The sequence below is a fragment of the Anser cygnoides genome, chromosome 34, assembly GCF_040182565.1.
Source record: "Anser cygnoides isolate HZ-2024a breed goose chromosome 34, Taihu_goose_T2T_genome, whole genome shotgun sequence".
Classification (NCBI taxonomy): Eukaryota; Metazoa; Chordata; class Aves; order Anseriformes; family Anatidae; genus Anser; species Anser cygnoides.
In genome coordinates this window covers 674038-693327 of record NC_089906.1, presented here as the reverse complement: position 1 = coordinate 693327, position 19290 = coordinate 674038, and the positions used below count along the sequence as shown (strand labels likewise).

The 19290-nt window shown below is 48.7% G+C and overlaps 2 protein-coding genes and 1 long non-coding RNA gene across 8 annotated transcripts in view; 2 read left to right on the top strand and 1 right to left on the bottom strand.

Moving 5' to 3' along the window:
* Positions 1-11509, top strand: part of GMIP (GEM interacting protein) — a 23793-nt gene extending 12284 nt beyond the window's left edge. For all 3 annotated transcript variants that reach the window (XM_048054927.2, XM_048054928.2, XM_013201810.3), the window contains 18 exons: positions 444-507; positions 1179-1304; positions 1569-1633; positions 2072-2182; positions 2423-2503; positions 2864-3052; positions 3171-3308; positions 3690-3880; positions 4187-4299; positions 5076-5162; positions 5402-5500; positions 5586-5725; positions 5998-6186; positions 6291-6428; positions 6538-6734; positions 7290-7584; positions 9056-9176; positions 9689-11509. In XM_048054927.2, the coding sequence (XP_047910884.2) occupies positions 444-507; positions 1179-1304; positions 1569-1633; positions 2072-2182; positions 2423-2503; positions 2864-3052; positions 3171-3308; positions 3690-3880; positions 4187-4299; positions 5076-5162; positions 5402-5500; positions 5586-5725; positions 5998-6186; positions 6291-6428; positions 6538-6734; positions 7290-7584; positions 9056-9176; positions 9689-10197 (2853 nt within the window). In that variant the 3' untranslated portion in view covers positions 10198-11509. The remainder of the gene's footprint in view (positions 1-443; positions 508-1178; positions 1305-1568; positions 1634-2071; positions 2183-2422; positions 2504-2863; positions 3053-3170; positions 3309-3689; positions 3881-4186; positions 4300-5075; positions 5163-5401; positions 5501-5585; positions 5726-5997; positions 6187-6290; positions 6429-6537; positions 6735-7289; positions 7585-9055; positions 9177-9688) is intronic.
* LOC136788277 (uncharacterized) lies at positions 10009-15941 on the bottom strand. Its single transcript, XR_010827152.1, has 3 exons — positions 13569-15941; positions 11860-13147; positions 10009-10144 (listed from the first exon to the last, which is right to left on the bottom strand). It is a non-coding gene; the product is annotated as an uncharacterized lncRNA (long non-coding RNA).
* Positions 12854-19290, top strand: part of LPAR2 (lysophosphatidic acid receptor 2) — an 18438-nt gene continuing 12001 nt past the window's right edge. The window contains exon 1 of one of the 4 annotated variants that reach the window (XM_048054935.2): positions 12854-12934. The gene's annotated coding sequence lies outside the window, so the exon portion shown is untranslated. Of the gene's footprint in view, positions 12935-13090; positions 13116-13238; positions 13264-13303; positions 13424-19290 lie in introns of those variants that run through there. The other 3 variants (XM_048054936.2, XM_066986509.1, XM_048054934.2) reach the window with 3 other exon arrangements.

Sequence of the window (19290 nt, the reverse complement as noted above, 5' to 3'; positions counted from 1 at the left end):
TCAAAAGTTTCTCATGTTCTGGCTTTGAGAAACAGAAGCCCTTTAAAATCGAATTTAATGGTTCTTTTGCTTGCTTTGGGCAGTGTGGGTCTTTTGGGGGTAATTGGCCTCGTTTCATGCCCTTCTGTGTAAACAAAGGGGCGAGGAACTTAATTTTTCTCTGACAGCCACTGTCCTCAGGTAATCATATTATCCTCAGAGCTGAACTAAAAAAAATAATAATCAAATATTTTGTGATTCGTAATAAAATAAGAGCTGCCAGCGTTCAGTCACAGAAGTCCTTTTCCAGCCCTAATCTCTCTGCATTAACGACGTGCTTCCTCCGCATTTCTATTCATGGCAGACTTTTATACTTTTTTATACTTTTTTGAAGGATCCTCCCAACTTCTCGCTACTCCTTTTCCTTCACCGTTTTCCTCTTTTTCTTTTTTTCCTCCCCACAGCTGAGCGAAAGTTTCTGCAAGAGCAAAAGCAGTTCAGAAAAACAAGCGCAGGCAGACATGACAGGTAAGATCGCAAATTCAAACGATGACGTGAATATTTCATCAATTAACGTCTCGTTAGGAAGGCGCTCGTGAGGTCCTGACTTCCAAATACTGAGGCCTCAGTCCCAAAAGGTTTTAGGCACAGTGAAGATCTTTCTTTGAAGCACTTTTGTTGCCCACTGGGACGATTCTCTTTGGGTCTGTGCTTGTCACTGGCATATTAAAACGTGGCACTAAATTTTTTTGATATGAAGTCCCCACAAAGGAAAAAAAAATGAGATTTTCTAAGCTGCTTTCTCACAGATTTCAACTTAAAATATATTTAGATTTGCTTACTGCAGCATGATATAATGATCTTCTTCCAAGGAACAGGAATCCTTGCGACTCCATACGTTGTCACCCAGTAATGCGTTGAGTTCCCCACTTGTGGTTTTCAAATTAAATCAAAGCACTAATTAAAAGCGGGGGTAGAGGAATACCCAGGTCTAAACTGCCTGGAACTTGTACGGTTTGACAGGTAGGACAGCATGAGATTGCCATGAAATAGGTCATGACGATTGTTCAGGGAAAGACCTCTTTTTATGGCTGTTATTTGGGTATTCAGAGCACCAGCTCCAAATTTTGCCGCTCCTGGGGGAGCCTCTGTCCATCAACTAGAGCCACGCTGAATCTGGATTTTTTCTTTTTTCCCAGTTGAAGAGGCAGATGAAATGCTGATCAAATGCGAAGGTGGCATTGACGCAGCCCTCGAGTATGCCAAAATGTGGTGTAAATATGTCAAAGAGCTTCTCAACTGGATTGAAAAACGTCTGAGCTACGGTGAGTCAGTGCGTACGGTACCAGCTGGGAGCCCGTACACTGCCTGATAGCTTTTCTTTAATCGTAGCCAAGAACATAAAATTGGAAATGAAATTATAGCAGTGAGAACCAAGCCAAACGTTTACCTTTTACTTCCTTTGCCCAAATAAGAAGACAAAGAGCTTGAGTCAGATTTTTTCCTTACCTGAACGATCCTACCTGGCAACACCCCGGCGTTCGCAGCCACCCCTGCGGCTGTTAACGCGGTGTCTGATCCTTCTACAGAAACAGAGTTTGCCAAAGGGATTGTGAAGATAGCAGAATCGGGACGAAATGCCATCATCCAGCAGGTACGGGTCCCCGGGATGTTCCTGCTTTGCTGCGTGGGGTTTCCTGCAGAGTCCTACACGGAGTAAACGTGAGGCTGTCCACACACGCGAACGTAAATCCTACAGGGACTAACCCTCCAAAAACCTTCCTGAACTTCTCGGTGTTGGAACAATTCCTTTTTTTCTTCCGTGGGCTTACAACACAGGGAGTGATTGTTTGGAGAATCAGAGGGCAGGAAGTCAGCACGATGCTGTGCAGCATAAAAACTCTTCTGCTTCCAGCACTCCGCAACCTGTGTCTGAAATAAAGCATAATGCCTGCTCGTTTAACCAGTGCACACAGCTCTAGCGTTACCGTAATAAAGCTCGGTCGTAGCTAACGAAAGCTCGTGAATTTAGGAAAGCTGGAGTGGTTATCTGTCATTTTATACCTTTTTTGTTGTTTTTTTTTTTCTGCAGTCCAACATGCCTCTTCGAGCACTCTATGCAATGGTCCTGGAACACGACATTAAGGTTGGAAATTCAGCTAGTGAGACCGTGGGGTTGCTCCAACAGAAGGAATTCTACCAGGTACTGGATTTCTGCGGAGAACAGATTGCTTCGCCGGAAAATCAGGCAGTGGCAGCTGCCGGAGCGCTACAGAAACCTAACAGGAGTGGGGCTGGGGGAAGGAGAGATGGAAATGCACACCAGGATTAAGGGAGAAGGAAGCACCTTGCAAGGCTTGTTTTCTATGTCGTGCCCTCATCTGCCAGATACTTTTTCCTACCTCTTAAGAAACTTGCCATCCTAACTCTGACTCCTCCGCAGCCTCTGTCAGCCAAGAAGAATGAGATTGAGAAGTGGAGGAAGGAATTCAAAGACCAGTGGACAAAGGAGCAAAAGAGAATGGTAAGAGGCTGAAAGAGGGGCCTGACCTTTACGCTGGTCACAGCTCAAAACACTGAAAACAAATGAAAATGTAACAATTTTGCAAATTTGTAAACGTAATTGGTAAACGAAAATATTTACGAACAAGTGATAACTAAATAGTGTAATATGCATCCTGCCAAGGACTCCTAAGGAGTGCCTGAGCTTTGGGAGGAGAGGAAGGGGGAGTGTTTGGAGGATATCATCTGTAACAGTCCCTTGAAGCAAGAGGCAGGTGCTTGCCTCCCAAGCGGAGCACTGCTGTGATTTGTTCCTCCTGCGGCCCCACGTGGACTCCTAACCCCACGTGGACTCCTAACCCTATTCCTTTGCCTGTCCAAGAACGAGTCCTTGTCATCCCTGCGCAAGTCCCGCCTGCAGTACGCGCAGCGCTGCGAGGAGCTGGAGAAAGCCAAGTACCTGAGCGCCAAGGCAGAGGACGAATACCAGAGCGCAGCAGTCGTCAACCCCGGCAGCGCCAGCAAGCAGCTGGAGAAGCGGCGCCGCTCCTGCGAGGAGGCACAAGCCAAGGTGACGAGTTTCGGGCCAGCTGCTGTTACCCGCATCGAGCCCGTGAGCTGTGTTTCGGCAGCTCCCTTCCCATCCCGGTGACTTTCTCCTCCTTCCCTTTGCTCCCCACCCCGCACAGGTCCAGGAAACAGAAGCCCTGTACAAGACGTGCATTAACGACGCCAACTTTCGGCGGCAGGAACTGGAGAAAGTGCGGGCACGCATCGTCTCCCACATTCGGAAGCTCATTTACCAGGGAGACGAGGTGCTGACGTGGGTACGTGTAATTTCTCCTTCTCATAAGTTCTCCTCCAGCCCTCATTTCAGAGAAAATCCCCTTTGGCATAAGACCACTGTCTTCTTTTTTTTTTTTCACTCAATGCCATTCTCCAGCAGGTGAAATCAGACGAGCGCTCCGGACAGCGCTTTGTCACCGACCTGCTACTCAAACACTTCTCAGATACATAAGAATATTTTCAATTACTACTGCTTGCAGGACAGATATCCAGAGAGAAAGGCTAGCAAAGCAAAAAACAAGAAACAACAACAACTAATTTGTCCTGTCCATCCTGCAGAGCAGAATAATGACATTAAGCAGAAGTACAGATAACCGAGGTGGGTAATGCAATGCCTTTTCTTTTTTTTTCCCCCCTGTAAGGTCACATTAAGGATGTTTAAGCAGCGGCAGGCTCAGTCAGAACACATCCCGGTGGGATACCAGCACCTGGCCGAGGTCTGCAAGCCGTACAAAGTGGGCGAGAAGTACCTGGAGTTCATTCAGGCCCTGCAGAAGAAAGACATTCACATGGAAGTGTTCGAATTCGAGCCTCTTGCTTCTGGAGGGCAGAGGTAAGAAACAAAAAAAAAAGTGGAAGACAAAAAAGCGGTTATTTCTATCATTTGCCAAAGGCTTGGATCGCTCTGTTCTCAGAAGGGTGCTGGTTTAATTCCCGTTTTTTCCTGTGGATAGACAAAGTGAAATTGCATTGAACAAATGCTTTCCTAGTTTTACGCAAGTGTTTGCTCCTTGAAAACTTGGCTTATACCCAAAAGCTGCCTGAAACAGATGTCTTTTGGCACCCACGAAGCACCTCTGCGGTGCGATATTGCTCGTTATTCTTCATCTTTGGAAAATCTTTTGCGACCCCTCCCCAGGTCTCCCCCCAGCAGCAGGAAGAAGATGTCACTGCAGTACACGGGATGCAGCAAGGACGCGAGCACTCCAGAAGACACGTCCAGAAGGCAGTTCTCCCCAAATGGTGAACAGAGTAGGTTGAATTTAATAAAGACCTATTTTTTTTTTTTTGAGTCATCGTAGTTTAATTTAGATACTGGTGTAGCCAAAAAGAGGCAGGAGATGTTCTCAGGTCTTTAGGGCAGTTCTTAAGGCTTTGCTCCAACTGGGAGAGAACAGAGCACAGAGATCTTGCTGCTGCTTCTCACTCTTGGAAAATACAGATTTTCTGGGAGTTTGGCTTGAATTTTGACCCAAACCTGTATACAGCCAGTAGCACGTTCGTAAACCCAGGCTCGACAGTTGCTGGCAGGAATCGTGGCAGAGGACGAACGGTGATGCAGCTGGGAGCTTCGTGAGGCTTTCACAGCTGCTGTTTCAGCTCAGCCTTTCTTTAAGTGTATTTATATCATTCTAGCAAGGAAAATTACTTTTCTTTACAGGTTTAAAAATGTATTTCACTATCTAACAACGTCTGTAACGCATCCCTTTCTAGAGTAGAAGCTGTCTATTTTTTTAATTTATTTTTTCTAATACAGAAGGGCATTATCTAGATGTCTTTATCTATTATATACGTCTTTTGAAGCCTAACTTGTTCAGGACAGATTGCTGCTTTGGCTTACTGAGTACCTGCCTGTTTTTCTTGCTTTAAAGGACATTCCCAGATAAATAAGCAGATGTTTTGGGAAATAATTGCTAACAATAAACATCCAGTTAGAGGCATTCACAGGTTGCCCCAGCTGACGGCGATTCTTAGCAGTTACCCCAGGTGCGCTGGGGCTGGTTGGTCACCGTGCCCATCTCCCGCAGGTACAAACAGATCCCTCTGCAGCGACACAGAAAGCCTCGGTGGGAGCTGCGAGTCCCGATCCCTGGACTCCCCCAACTCCAGCCCAGGTGAGAGCTACACAGATTCTTACCTAGGATTTAAAACAGATGCAAGTAAACTATTAAAAAAAAAAAAACAGTAAAACAAACAAGTAAACACAAGTTTGTTTTACTTTTTTTTTTTTAATAGTTTGTTTTACAAGTTTGTTTTATTTCCGTGCATACTAGGATGGAAATAAAGCACATGCTGGTCCACAAAGAGGATCACAAGGATGAGAGCAGCTCTTTGCATTTTCTCTCTTCTCCAGGAAACTCTAACAGGAAGCTGCTGAAAGCTCCATCCACCGGCACCATGTCCTCCTCGGACGATTTTGAGGAAAGAGATTCGCTGCAAACCTTTGAAAATGGTGAGCGACCTGGATACCTGACTCAGGAGCTGAACACCGTGCTTTCCTGCCCAGTTACCGGTTCCTTTTCGTGCTGTTTCTGCAGAAAACGGCTCATCCCAGCAGCAGTTCAGGAACATCCTCCTCTCCAGCGCGGCACAGACCCACCGGCTCAGGAAGCTGCGGGGGCCGTCCAAGTGCCGGGACTGCGACACCTTCATGGTCAACGGCTTCGAGTGCGAGGAGGTGAGAGCTCAGCCTTCATCACAGACGCTTTGTGAGCAGCCGGCGATCGTCCCACTGGAGGTCTGAGGGGATGAAAGGCCCCCCTGTAAAGTTACGTGATTTTTCTCCCGACACCAGGCACGTTTTTCAGCGCATGGGTACACCGCCCGTTGCCCAAAACAGCCCCCTTGTACCCCAGGAAGGGATTTTGGTAGAGTGGGAATAGGAAAAGTCCTCCAAGGAGACCTGGACTACAGCTAGAGCACAACGTGGGGGGATTTCTGCCTTTCCAGTGCTACCTGGCCTGCCACAAGAAGTGCCTGGAGAGCCTGCTGATCACCTGCGGCCACAGGAAGCTGCCCAACCGAGTGCCCCTTTTCGGCATCGACTTCACCCAAGTTCCTCGAGACTTCCCCGAGGAGGTTCCCTTCATCGTGGTGAAATGCACTTCGGAGATCGAAGCTCGTGCCCTCGGCGTGCAGGTGAGTTGTTCCGACGGGTGTTTTGTCTCAGCGTCATCGCCTTTTCTCCGATCTGTTCTCGCTCCAGCCCAAGCTCCTGACCTCTTCCCTTTTCCCCGACACAGGGGATCTATCGGATAAGCGGGTCCAAAGCCCGGGTGGAGAAGCTGTGCCAGGCATTTGAGAACGGCAGGAGCCTGGTGGAGCTCTCCGAGCACTCCCCCCACGACATCACCGGGGTGCTGAAGCATTTCCTGAAGGAAGTGGGTACCAAACCTCCGCCAGACCGCCACGTATCAGCCCTCCACATTCCTCAGCACCAGGCCAGCAGGATGAAGTGACACGGTTTTCCCCACCCCCCTCTCGCTGCAGCTTTCGGGACCGGTGCTGCTGTACCAGCTCTACAACAGCCTCATCGCGCTCGCCAAAGAGCTGCAAAAACCCGGGGAAGAAAGGACGGACTGCGCCGGCTTCCCTTCGGACCCCGTCCAGAGCATGAAGGACCTGCTGAGCAAACTGCCTGGAAGCAACTACAACACCCTGCGGCACCTCATCGCCCACCTGTACAGGTGAGGAGCGTGCTGGGGGCGTTAGGTGCTGACCCCCGGGGGGCCACTGCTGAGACCCCACTGCCAGCTCAGCACCAAAAGCATCCAAGGTGAGCTCCTGGGCTTCCTCGACCTGGGCTAGAGCCGAGCAGGAGGCTGTGAGGAGGGTAAGAAGTCATTTGGGGGAAGGAGAGGCTTGCAGCAATTAGGAGAAAGTCTTAATGACCAAGCTTGGTCATTAAAATACAAGAAAAAAATACAAGAAGCTCCTTGCTGACAACACTCCGTAGTTTAAATGCAGAGCAAGAGGTCACGTAACGTGAATCACAGCCCTCTCGTGCACCTCAGAGCAGGGATCCCAAGAAAAAACCTCTCGTTAGAGCTGCCCGGACAGATTTGGGCAATCTTGGGGATTTTTCTCTTGGTTTTGTGCACAGACCAGAGCTCTTTTCCCCTGTAAAAGCTGGGGTTTCTCTCTCTACTGGGAGACGTGGGGCCGGTGCATTCCCTCTGCGTACTCAGTATATTGGGGCTGAGAGCTGGGAAGCCCCTCACAGTCCTGTTTCCCTTCCTCAGGGTGGCAGAGAAATACGAAGAGAACAAGATGTCCCCAAACAACCTGGGCATTGTGTTTGGGCCCACCCTGATCCGGCCGGGCTCGGGGAGCGACGTCTCGATGTCCTGCCTCGTTGACTCTGGGTACCAAGCCCAGATCGTGGAGTTTCTCATCCAGAACTATGAAAGGGTGTTCGGGATGGATGACCTGCCTCCATCCTTATCCCTCAGCTGTGAAAACCCCTCGCAAGAAGCATCGGCAGAAAAGGATGAAGGACACCAGAGCCCAAGCACAGTCCAGAAAATAACCCTAGAGGTAGAGCTGCCGGACGCTGAGCTGGGCTTGCTGACCCTGCTGTAGGGACAGGAAGGCAGACTGGCAGATAAAGAGAACTTTATTCACAGAAAAAGAAAAAAAAAAGCTGTTCACTGTCAGAGGGTTACTCCAAGAGGAAGGAATGGAGAGCCTCTTGCATATGGAGTGGGAGAACTAGAAAAAAAAAGAAAATATATATATATGTATATAAGCTAGAGATCACTCATCAGCTTCTCAGTCCACTCTGGACAGCAGGTTTTGCTCCATGGTTTATATCCCAGTCATTCGGAAAAATTGTGGGTTTCTCCATGCTAAATTACTCGGGACACTGCTGTTTCCCCGTGTAAACAGCTCGACAACTTTGGAAGCAGCTACATCAGAGCCAGCGGGTTCCCTGGTGGAACCCCACAGGGCTCTGCTGCATTCCTGATCCCTGGCCATGGATCCTTACTTTTTTTTATTTTTCCTGAGGGCTCTCTCCTCACAATAGTTCACCCATACTCCACAGCACTTAAAAAGAATTGGCATAACACCCCCGAGCCAGACATGGCTGCTCTTTCCTTTCCAAGGCTGGTGTGATGAGTGAAAAAAGAGGAAATTACTTTCCTAAAGTTAAGCCAAAGGGAGTCGAGCCCTGGTTTGGGGCTCTCTGCCTCCTGCAAGACAGCCCGTCTGCCACGATCACACCCATGCCTGCCGTGTAGAAACACTGAGGAAGCAGAAACTGGAGTAACCGTGAAGACAGCTGGAAAAAAAATAATGAAAGAAATCACCAACCCAGACATAATTCAATCCCTGTGTGCAGAAATCCCACAGGGTTCATAAACATCCACAGAAAGCACTGAGATGTGCACAGCTATTGCCTTGGACTATTTTTAAGGGCATTTTTACAAACGTCCGCAGCATGACTGAATCCTACAGGTGTCGCAAGCCTTTAGGAAGGGGAGTTGCTTCTAAGGGCACTCATTTTGTGATTAATAAAACCGACTTCTGGAGCCCCTGCCCGGGTGTCCTGGTCCTTGTGCGAACTCACACTGGTTCCACGCGAGCTCCAGCTCCCGAGCATCCCCGTGTCCTTCCCTCACCCATCCATCTGCATTCAATCATAATTTTGGTGCTATAATTGCTTGGATTCAGACATTTCCCCCTTTCTGTCCTGAAACGGGGCACAGGAACCTCAGTTCCAGCACACAACCGCTTTCCAGGGGGGTTTTGTGGCAGTTGGGGTCTGCCAGCCTGGACACTGCTCTTGAACCAAAATATTTTCCTCTGGCCCAGCCCTAGGACCTTCTGCACACTCCCTCCCTTCTCCCCCAGGCGTTATAGATAATCTAAGACAAATCAGGCCATTTTCTACTTAAGTTTTTGCTTCCGTTCACTGGGCTATAGCAGCAGGCGGGGTGAAGCGGGAGCTGACTATCTTCGTGTCAAATGAGTGTCCTGTATAAACAGTCCTGGCTTTTTCCAACAGAATTTCTCCTCCCAGCACGGTTTAAGCGCGGACTGTGTCTCTGATAACTCGTCTTCCAGGGAAGCCGTCAGTGAGCTGACTCTGGAGGGAGCCCCCAGCCCATTAAGCACGGATGCCCTAGGTAAACGAAGCGGTGGTCATGGTGCTGGTGCTGGTTTAGGCTGCCCGGTACCACGCTGGCTGTGTCGTGCACCTCCTACCTCTATGGTACACAGCAGGGGAAGCGTAGCCGGGCCTTTTTCATCATAACTATTCATAGCGGAGTGCAGAACAGCACCATGAAGCTTGCCTGGCAGTGCAAGCGCGTTTTCTGGTGCTCGCAGGAAAAGTGTGTGCTGCCTCGGCGCCCAGGCCCACAGCCACCCGCCAGCTCTGCTGGCTTCAGTGTACCGAGGACAGCTCTAAGAATATAAACCTGATTCATTCCTCGTGCCTCTTCCAAGCGTGCATCTCACATTTCTTCCAATGAGCAAAGCTGTTAGAGGGAGGACTTTTCGCCTGGTAGTACAGCAGGGCTTTCAGCATCCTTTCTAACAGCAAGAGAAATCCTCAGCCAGAACTATTTGCTGCAGTAACCCTGTCTCACTGCTCTAAGATAACTGTCTATTTTTTTTTGTTGTCGTTGTTGTTCAGAGATGAATACAAGCACTGGCTCCGAGCTGGAGGACCTGGAGGATTCCGTGCAGGAGAAGACCGACAGCGATTCGGACACGGCCCTCGGCACCCAGCCCAGGTGCCATTTCAGTCGGCAGCCCGTGAAATACATCCGCGTGCAGGCAAAAACGAAACCAGTCATTCCCAAGCCTTCCAGTTTGCCCTTGAGGACCACCACGTTATCCAGCACGGCCACGGATGCCGGTGCAGAAGGCAGCCCTGCTGACAGCAGCTCCACGGCAAAGGACATCCTGGGGGAGAGGACTCAGAGCAGGAACAGCTCGCCCGACACCAGCATGCTCAGGGGCCGCTCAGGAAGCAAACAGCAGCTCAAACACTTTGAGATCACGGAGGAAACCGCCAGGATCATCTCGAAGCTTAAAGCCGACGACACTTCAGCATCCCCCGAGGGTTCTCTGGAGAGCCTGGGGTCTGCTGAGAAAGAAGTGAAACTCAGCCCAGAGACGCTCCCGGAGCAAAGCCCCTAAAGGTGACAGCAAAAAAACAGCAGAAAAGGGACTGAAATCCCACGCCACAATTCCTGTGGAAGGATGGAAGAGCAACGAGGGTGAGAATAACATCCTAGCAGTCGCATTTACAAAGCAGGCTGGAGAAAAGTCTTCTGCTGGGAACTACCTGGAATTTGAGCCAGCCCAGGGTTTGCTTATTTGTCAGCAAACCCACACGAGCCTGGTGTCTCTCTCTGGAACATGCCCAGGTTAGCACGAAGCACAACAGAAGGAAAGGAAACACAGATTGTCTGGCTGGAAGGAGGTAGCCTGGCAGGAGGTAACTGAAATGTAGGACACTGGGCAGAAAACATCCCCAAGTGGCCGTTTTCTGGCAGCTGCGACAAGCAGCGATTTTCCTTGGTTTTATTTCACAGCATTTTTTTAGCGTAACGCTAATAAAACAGGGTACATGGGCAAAGCACATGCACTCCGGATGTCTGCGTTGCTGGAACTTCCACTTGCTGGTCAGCACAAAGACGTTTTATAAAGGGGAAAGACACTGCCGTACCCTGAGCCAGACCCGCTTCTCCAAAACGTTAACTCTTTCCCTCGAATCATTCCGAGCTTCTGCAGCACTTGTGATGCTGGTGCTGCCACAGAGGGGCCGAACCCCCAGCAGGTGAGAAGACCTTAAGATCGGTCTTAAAAGGAGGTTACCCCGAGGTGCTGGGGCTCCGTCATCTCACCTGCACGGGGCTCACCCCAAGGCTCCTCTCTGCCCCCCCTGCAGCAGATTTTCTGCCCACCGAGGTGGGACGGGAGGGATCTCAGTCCTACAGTGCCACCTCGCGACACCCGCCGGCTCATCCTGGGGATAGCTTTGCACCGCAGGATGGGCCGTGTTGCAGGTCCCCTCGGTGCTTTGCTGTGCACACAGTGTAAATATAAATACAATATAAACTTCTGGGTTTACTCTGGAAAACAGCCCTGCACCGGGGTTGTTTTCGGTGATTACCATCAGCTGCAAAGACACCAGCGCGTGCATGAAGGTGTAAGAGCTAAGTGCTAAAAGAAAACATTACACCTTCCCAGGCAGCTGAAGAGGTTCAGCAATCTGCCTGCCAGATCTCTTTCATCTCATCAACAGATACGTTTTGGTCTTAGCAGAGTTGTAGAAGAAATGCTGATTCTTTAGCATCTCTTCTTAGCATTTGTACAGTTTAGCCTACAGAGAGTTTGCATCTCTGGAGCAATGTACATTTGTTAATATATTGCTTTGAGTTCTTGCACACTAAGTTATCTTTTACTGTGGAGCTTCTGTAATAAATGACTGGGTGTTTTATTATGAGCTTATCCTGTGTTTGCTAAACGAGCATAGTGAAGGCTTAAGTAAACACTTAGTGGACTATTATTATGAGTGCCAGCTGCACTCAGCTCTCTGTAAACTAAAGTGTCATTTCCCCACAAGAATTCATAATCCGAGGAACCAGCAGAGCCGAAATGGGCTCCCTGGTAAAACGCTAGTTTCCTTTTGCACACTTAAATAGTTAAATAGGAGAGCTGCTCTAGAAGGAGAAATGTTCGGGGCTTATACAGCACTTCTGCCCTCTGCTTTTCCTTCCAGCAGTCCAATGTATACAAAAAGGCTATTAGAAAAAAATAAAAAGAAAAACAACAAAAAAAAACACTTACTCTTACCTTGTAACTCCTCGTTACTTGCTGCTTTCTGCAGAGCCGGTAATTTGTTGGGGCTGAGAGCTGCCAAAGCATCATTTCCAGCCGGAGCTGTACAGCTGCCAGGTCTCACTCACACGGGGAGAGCTTGGACGCAGCGGCAGAAACCTCTTTCCTCCTGCTTAGGATGGGGATTTTCTGTCATCCAGCCACAGCTAACATGGTTTGGTTTGGAAAGTGAAATGCTGAGTTTCAAACAAGCTTGGCAGGGAGGGGAAACATCATTTCCTCATGTTCTTCCCCCCTCCTTGACTCTATCTTCACTTCAAAGGAACCTCAGCCACACATATGTATGGCAAGGGACAGGCACCGATCCTGGGAAATGCTGACAAGGAACCACCTCATCATCTTTTTTCCTCATTCCTACTACAAAGCTGGAGCAGGGAAGCTCTTTTAAACCTCCTGTCAGCTCCTAAGGCTGCCTGCAGCCAGCTGTTCTCACAGCAGCACCTTGTGGAGCTGCCACATCACAGCATTTGCCATGCAGCTGATAACGTGAAACCAGAGCAATCTTCTCATTTGTTTATTTTTTAATCAGCAAAACCAATCTATTTCAAGCTTTTTTCTTTTTTTTTTCTTTTTTTTTTTTCTTTTTTCTTTTTTTTTTCTTCCCTCCTCCAATTATTCCATTCCCTCACTGAGCAGGTCAAAGGCCCCAGGACTCCCCAAACAGGGATCGCAGCCGGGCTGCGTACGCTGCCCTCTGAATTCAATTAGGGAAATTGCAGCACCAGTTAATTTTAGGCAGGGAGCGGAGATGCCCTTTTCTTGGAGAAGCCCCTTGGAGTTTGTCATTTGCTAATCACTGAGTGTTTAATTGCGAGCAGGCTACATGAGAGTGCATCTCAGATAAACTCAGCAGATTCCCCCCCCCCCAAACTTCCTGCCCTCCAATAAAGGAGCTTTTTAACTTACCTTTATCCTTCTAAAAAGCTCAAAGCAAATAAACCTGCAAGTACTACAACTCTTAAGGGTTTTCAGGTTTTTCCAGTAAAGACTGCTGAGGGATTTACCTTTACCGTGTTCCAACAAAACAAGGGTGAGCAAAGCAACAGGCAGCACCTTTTTTTTTTAGGGAGCTCAAGGCTTTGGTCCCATTCTTCGTCTTCTCTTTTCCTTTTTAAATTATTTTTTATATTTCATTTTAACTTTTGTTCTGTGTTGCTGTTTCTCATTATCTAATTGGAGAAGCTAAATGGAGATTAAAGCACGCACGTGAGGTATTTCTTAAAATTACCCTCAGCAGGAGAATCTATGGGAAAAAAATAGAGAAAATAAAAGACAGTTCAGGCCATTTATTAGCTGAAAACAGGCTTCCTTTACAGGTGTTACCTTTTGAACCTTGACACTCTGTCATTGTTTGCATGTGTAACAGCAGCCCTAGAGCATAAAGACAGGGACTGCTGGCCTGTTTATGGCCTGAGGCTGTGGTGGGGGGAATATAGGTGGTTTTGGGGTTTGCTGCTGGTTTCCCAGAAGCAGGTTTTTTTTCTGGCAGCTTTTATGATTCACAAACTGTTTTCTAAGGGTAAGAAAAATATCAGCATTTGATTAACTGGTTGCCCTCCTTCGAATGTGAAATGAGGCAGAGTTTTTGTTTTATTTTAGCCACCTGAATACAAGGTGGTGGTACAAGAAGCTGATTTATCAGTTGGGTTCTCCTTGTGGCTCACCTGCTTCGAGAGGAGTCACTGGGGCACGGGGACTTAAAACATGCCAAAACTTAGCAGTCTGTGCAGTGTGTATGTGCAATATGGCCTAAAAGTACGTGGAGTGAATGCTTCCAAGGAGATAAACTGTCACTGAATGTTTCTGTGACCAGACAGCAAACGTCTTCCCGCGAATCTGTGAGTCGAGCTGGGGTTGCTTTGTGAAGCTATTTATAAAGCAGCACCTCTGCTGTCTTCCTGAGGCTAGCTCAGACACAACTCGGGGTTGTGTTTGGGGTCTGTTATATTTGGATGGAAGGTTTCATTCCTTTAGGGTGAGAAGCGCTAACGTTACCCTTGTGCAGGATGCTTCCTCGCCCAGTTGTAGCTAAAGATCAGCGTAGGTTATTCTGTTCAGCCTTGCTATTCCAGCAGTCACCAGTAGGTACAAAACTTATTTTTAATTCCTTCTTTGAAGCTGTTTTGTTGTCCTGCATTACAACGGAATGTCTCGCGGCAGGAGAGCCGTGTCATTTTTTTTGTTATTTCACAGTGAATGAAATTATTTCTATCTATAGCTTCAACACATCTGGAGTGCTGCAGGGTATAAGACATGTCAGCATCACTGCTTTCTTGTTTTATTTTTAAAAGCTGTCTTCCAACAATTAATTAGCAGATTGGATGCAGCAGAGTGCTGGGCAGATGAGGTAGTGAAAAGTGAGCTGCTCTGCACCTCTTGCTGGGAGTTCATGCTGCTGGAGACAAACAGCTTTTATTTTCTTCTCTCTCCCCCTCTGCCCCAGGATGTTTTGTGATGTTCTTGCTTTTGTGACTGCGCGGAGTAACGGTACCTATAACCATGTGGGAGCTGGGAGAGAAAGTAAGCCAGGCGTATCTGATCAGCCAGAACTCGCCCATCTGTGGTTCAGAAAGCAGTTTGCTTTGAGAATTTTTGCTAAAAGGCGCTGAGACAGCGTGCTTCCATCCCTTCCTTTGTACTGCAGTACAGACATACCTGCAGGCGTCGTGCACCTTAAGACATTCAAGAAAAGCATGTGCAACGGGAAAGCTTGGGATGAGCTAAACCAAATCAATGTCCATCCATCCAGGCCCACAGCTTGTGGCTAGAGTCCTTTCAGGGCACTGGCTGCTTTCCTCTATCATTTATTTTAAAAAAAGACTTGTAGGGCTGTAATTCAAGCCTTGCTTATACAGCGGGTTTCAGATACTTGGCATCCGAGGCCCTAGAGGCAGTCAGTTCTGTAGGTATCTTATACAACTCTCTTGAAGCCAGTTTATTTCTCAGTATAAATCTATTTAACAGATGGAACCTGTAGGCTTCCTGTGCCCTTTACAAGAACGACTTAGTTCTTGCTGCAAGATAAATGTTCCTTTAACTTTCTTGTTGCTTTTGAAGCCTTTGCAGCAGAAAAAGGCATGGGAGCAAGAATGGAAGTAATCTTCCATTAGAAAAGTGCTTAAAAGCTAAAGGCTTTATAAAGTTAGAAAAATGTCACCAAAAGCGATCAGAAGGTCAGGATCTGTACTAAAGAAGGCTGCTCTGGGCTGCTAGCAGAGGGAGCTGCTGATTATAGAGCTCCCAATGCACCAGCAAAGGGGACTCTGCATCATAAAATCCACTTTGCTGGTCCTCCACTGCTGAACAACTATTTGTGGGAGCCCCATAAAACTCAAATGATCGGTGTTGGGCTCCTTTGCTTTTGGTGTTCGTTTTCAGGTGGTAGCAGCTGCACTTGCCAGGTCGTCTGGGCACCAAAAGGGTCACGAACTTGCATTTGATTTTATTTTTAAAAGTAGCGGTGTTGCAATCCGTGCCTGTTACGTGACCTCCCTCTTGTGGGAACTGATCCTTAAGAAATGCAAGACGTGGTAGCATGGTTCAGTGCATGGACAAGGCAACTGTGGGCATAATTAAATATCCCTGGAATGATCTGAAACCTTCACTGAACTGGGGAAAAGCCGCATTGCCTTCACCAAGGATTCGGCTCGACCAAGACCACCCCAAAGGCTAGCTCGCAGGAGGAAGTCACACGTCGTTGAAGAGGCTGATTCTCCCTTTCCTTGCTGGGGGTAGTAGCTATGTGTCAGTCCCTGATGCTCTTGCTCGAGATAAAGCTGCAGTTGTGCTGCATCTGCTTGTTCTCTAGCTGGAGGCTTTTCTGAATTGGTTTTGTTTTTTTCTCTCCAGACTTAAGCAGAAAGGCATGTTAAACGCTTTTTATGACTCTCCGGCCGTAAGCTGCAGGCATCCGACATGAAACCAAATGGAGACACGGGGGAAGTGGGTTTTCAGAAATAATCCCTGTGAAAGCAAAGGCTGAGGCATGTGGAGCTGGAGTGCCTGTAAAGTTCCCTGACTCTTCTGGCGAGTGCCAACTAAACCGGGAGGCTTCATCTTGCTGGGTGCCAGCCAAGATCGGGGTTCAGAGCAAGGCAGGGTGCAGCCTCCTTGCAAGAGGAGGCTGAGCTGGGGGCTGCCCGCATGTGGCTCACGGGAAGGGAATTTCTATCCAGTTCTGTTTTTATTGACAATAGTGCGAAGCGCCAGATGAAATTATCTTTGGGCGAAGACGGGGCCGAGCCCTGCTCCACAAACACAGCATCCTGACTCGATTTTAACCTCGCTGTGCCTTCTAATAATGTGACATCATGCAGGGGCCAAGCTATTCTTTCTCTGAACTGCTGCTTCTGCCTTCAGCGTTGCTTGTCTCTGTGCAGGATAATCTCCTTCTTCCTGTGTGAATTAGGAGGAGCAGCAGCAGAGGGGCCCCTAGACCATCCCGACTCCAAACAAAACACCACTGCAAATAACCCTCTCTTCCCTCCCTGCCCTGGTTTCTCTCCACTGCTGCAGAGCAAATGTTTTCATCTTGGAGAGGGCTCGAACAGGCAGTAACTGTGCAGGAGGAAGCTAGCCCTGCGCGCACAAAACCCATTTCCAGGATAGTTACCTGGCGAAGGTAAGAGGGGTGTTTTGCCAGGACCCAGATGCATTTGAGAGAATATCCAGGCCGTTCTTACTCAGCTGTTTCTCCATCTTGCTTAACAAGGCAAATGTGGCAAGGTCCAACGCCGTGTTTTGCTTCGGAGGTCTCCCCGTGCAAATTTAAGGTGTTGCCTACCCTATGGAAATGCCCTGATTTGAAATATCGAAACGCAGCCAGGGCAAACCTCAGGGAGGTGGAAGGAGGAGGAGAATTTTCCTGGTTCGCTGTGATTTGTCCTGCAGCAATTGATCGTAAGTGGTTGCGAACTTGCCAGAGTCAAAGAAAATTCCTGGTGGAATTGGTGGGCACTGCTTTTCTCCACACCTTTGTTGAAAACTGCTCTTTGATGCTGCAGGCTTGCAAACACGGCTCTGCTCCACCTCGGAGCTGGCAGCATTTCAGCAGCAGTGGGTGTTATGAAATTCCTGCATTTCTAAGGCTGATGCACGCGCTGCTTCCCAGCGAAAGATGTGGCCGTGAGCTGAAGCTGTAGGAACCGTGGGGTGGTTTTGTTGCACTCCAGGGAGTGCTCCTCACCGAGTCTGGGAATCTCTGGGCCAGTCGGGACTTGGAGGTATTAATTTGAGGAACTGGTTCTCTGCAGAGAGCTGCTGGGGGGGCTGAGGGAAGGGGGGGAATGCTCCTTCCAGGAGCTTTTTAACATTCCAGGGATTCCAGGAGAGGGGTCACAGAAAAGAGGAGGGGGGAAAAAACCTTCGGATTGTCATCAACAGGAGCGGTCACAGCTATGAGGCTCAAAGAAAAAGCTTGGCTTTAAGTCTGTTTGAAAACGCAATATCTACAAAGGCAATTAACTCTGCTTTGAAAAACAGAAGTGTAGTAATGGGGAGGGAAACATCTGACTTGGGAAACGTTTCTGTACCAGCTCTCTGCTGGGCACCAGGATGTGATCGGATCTGCAGGCTGCATCGAGATCAGGTTACTGTGCTCGAGTGGCCTTTCTGCTGGTGGCCAGACGCTGCACAAGGCGCTTGCGAGCCCCTTCTGGATGGGGAAAACAGGAAAACTCCCAGAGCGATGGGAGGGGAAGAGGGTAACGGAGGGGCTGGACACGATGGGTGTCTGGTCTCCTTGGTCCTGCTCGTGCTCGCTCCAGCACGCTGTTGCTGGGAGATGCCTGAGCTCAGTCTTGAAGTAGGTGCACAGCTGCCAAAGCTGGTCTGAGGCTTTCAGGTGTGCTTGATTTTGGAGGTAGCACCCTGAAAGGTGAGGTTGTGCAGGGTCTAGTCAGCTAGGTTAGAGACACAAAATAAATTTGTCTGTTAAATATCCCCCAAATCTGAAAACGGACTCCTTATTTTTCTGTTATGCAACAAAGTTATTTTTTTCTTTGTAACTAGACAAAACTACTAAAAAAAAAAAATGCTGTTAAGGTCAGAGATATTCCTTCACCTTCATATGAAAGCAGACACTGTCTGTGACAGGCTTACACAAGCCCTGGCCTGATCCAACCTGACGTTTCTTGCATCCCCCTTTGTCCTGGATCCGGCGTGTGTGGGGCCAGAATTGCAAACGTGCTCCTGACCCTTTGTCAGCCCTTGGTGCTGCGAACCTGCCGGGTCTGTCTGACGTGCTGGGCTATTGTGGCGGATTGTTGACACTTCAGTTGAAACCAGTTATGCTGGGACGCTTTCCTGATTGCTCTGGGTGTTCGATTGTTTATGAGAACATCGCCTCCAGAGTGCTCGGTGAGCGCCAGTTTAACCTGAAAGCCTGCTGCCATCCCACCCGGGTGGATTTCGCTGTCTTGATGCCTCTGCTGCTGCCGAAGGGCTGCCCCAAGCTGGGTTCTGCTCCTCTCCGCTGCCTGTGCACTCTTGGGGTGGGTTGGACCAGAGGCTTAAACCCACCGCTGGCAGCACAAGGGCTGGAGCAGACCAAAGGAAGGGCTGGGGAAATGGGGGGGCTCCTTTACTCCAGCTCGCACTTGCCTCTTTGGTGTTAAAGCCATCGTGCAACCAAACGGCTAAGAAATGCCTTGGGGGAAGGTGGAGGATCAGCTCTGTGTCGCTTCAGACAGGTCACATAGAATCACAGAAATCATCTGAAATGACTTCTTTTAACCACAATATTGTCGTAAATCTGTGGCCAAGGGGTCTAGCTACAGCGAGGATTTCTGGCTCCCCGTGTCAGGACCTGACTTCTTGGTACCTCAGTTGTTCTCTGCTATGAGAAAGCAAGTCCGTTAAAATTCAGCGCTTCCAAGACAGGGCTCTGGGTCATGTGCAATTCATGCTTCTAAAGTCATGAAAGTCAGAAATCTTGTGAGAGGCCCTGTGCCCGGTGCTGTCTCGTGGTTTGCATTGCCAGTCTGAAGGTGCAGCATTTGTAAGCAGGTGGCAATGATCGGTTCCTTCTGAACCTTTTTGTAGCCTGCATGAGCTTTCTGGCATGATTTTCACCTTGGTGGCTGCAGGACATAGAGACAGAATGGAGGGGGAGCTTAGGGAGCTTGGTGCAATTTGCAGCTTCCGTAGGATTCCGTAGTTGCCCCTTTGATATCTCAGCCTGCCCCATTCCATCTTTTCCTCTGCTAGTGCTCGTACTGACTTGCTTCCACTTATTGGCTGTCCTCGTCTGTTAATGATTTCTTGGATCCTTGGCCCTATCTCTTTCCCCTTTGTGTTCAGCTCTCTTTGTAAATCTCTGCCTGCCTTACAAAACATTACTCGGCTCTGCCAAGCTCTACCATGTATCTGGCTGGCAGTAGATCAGGG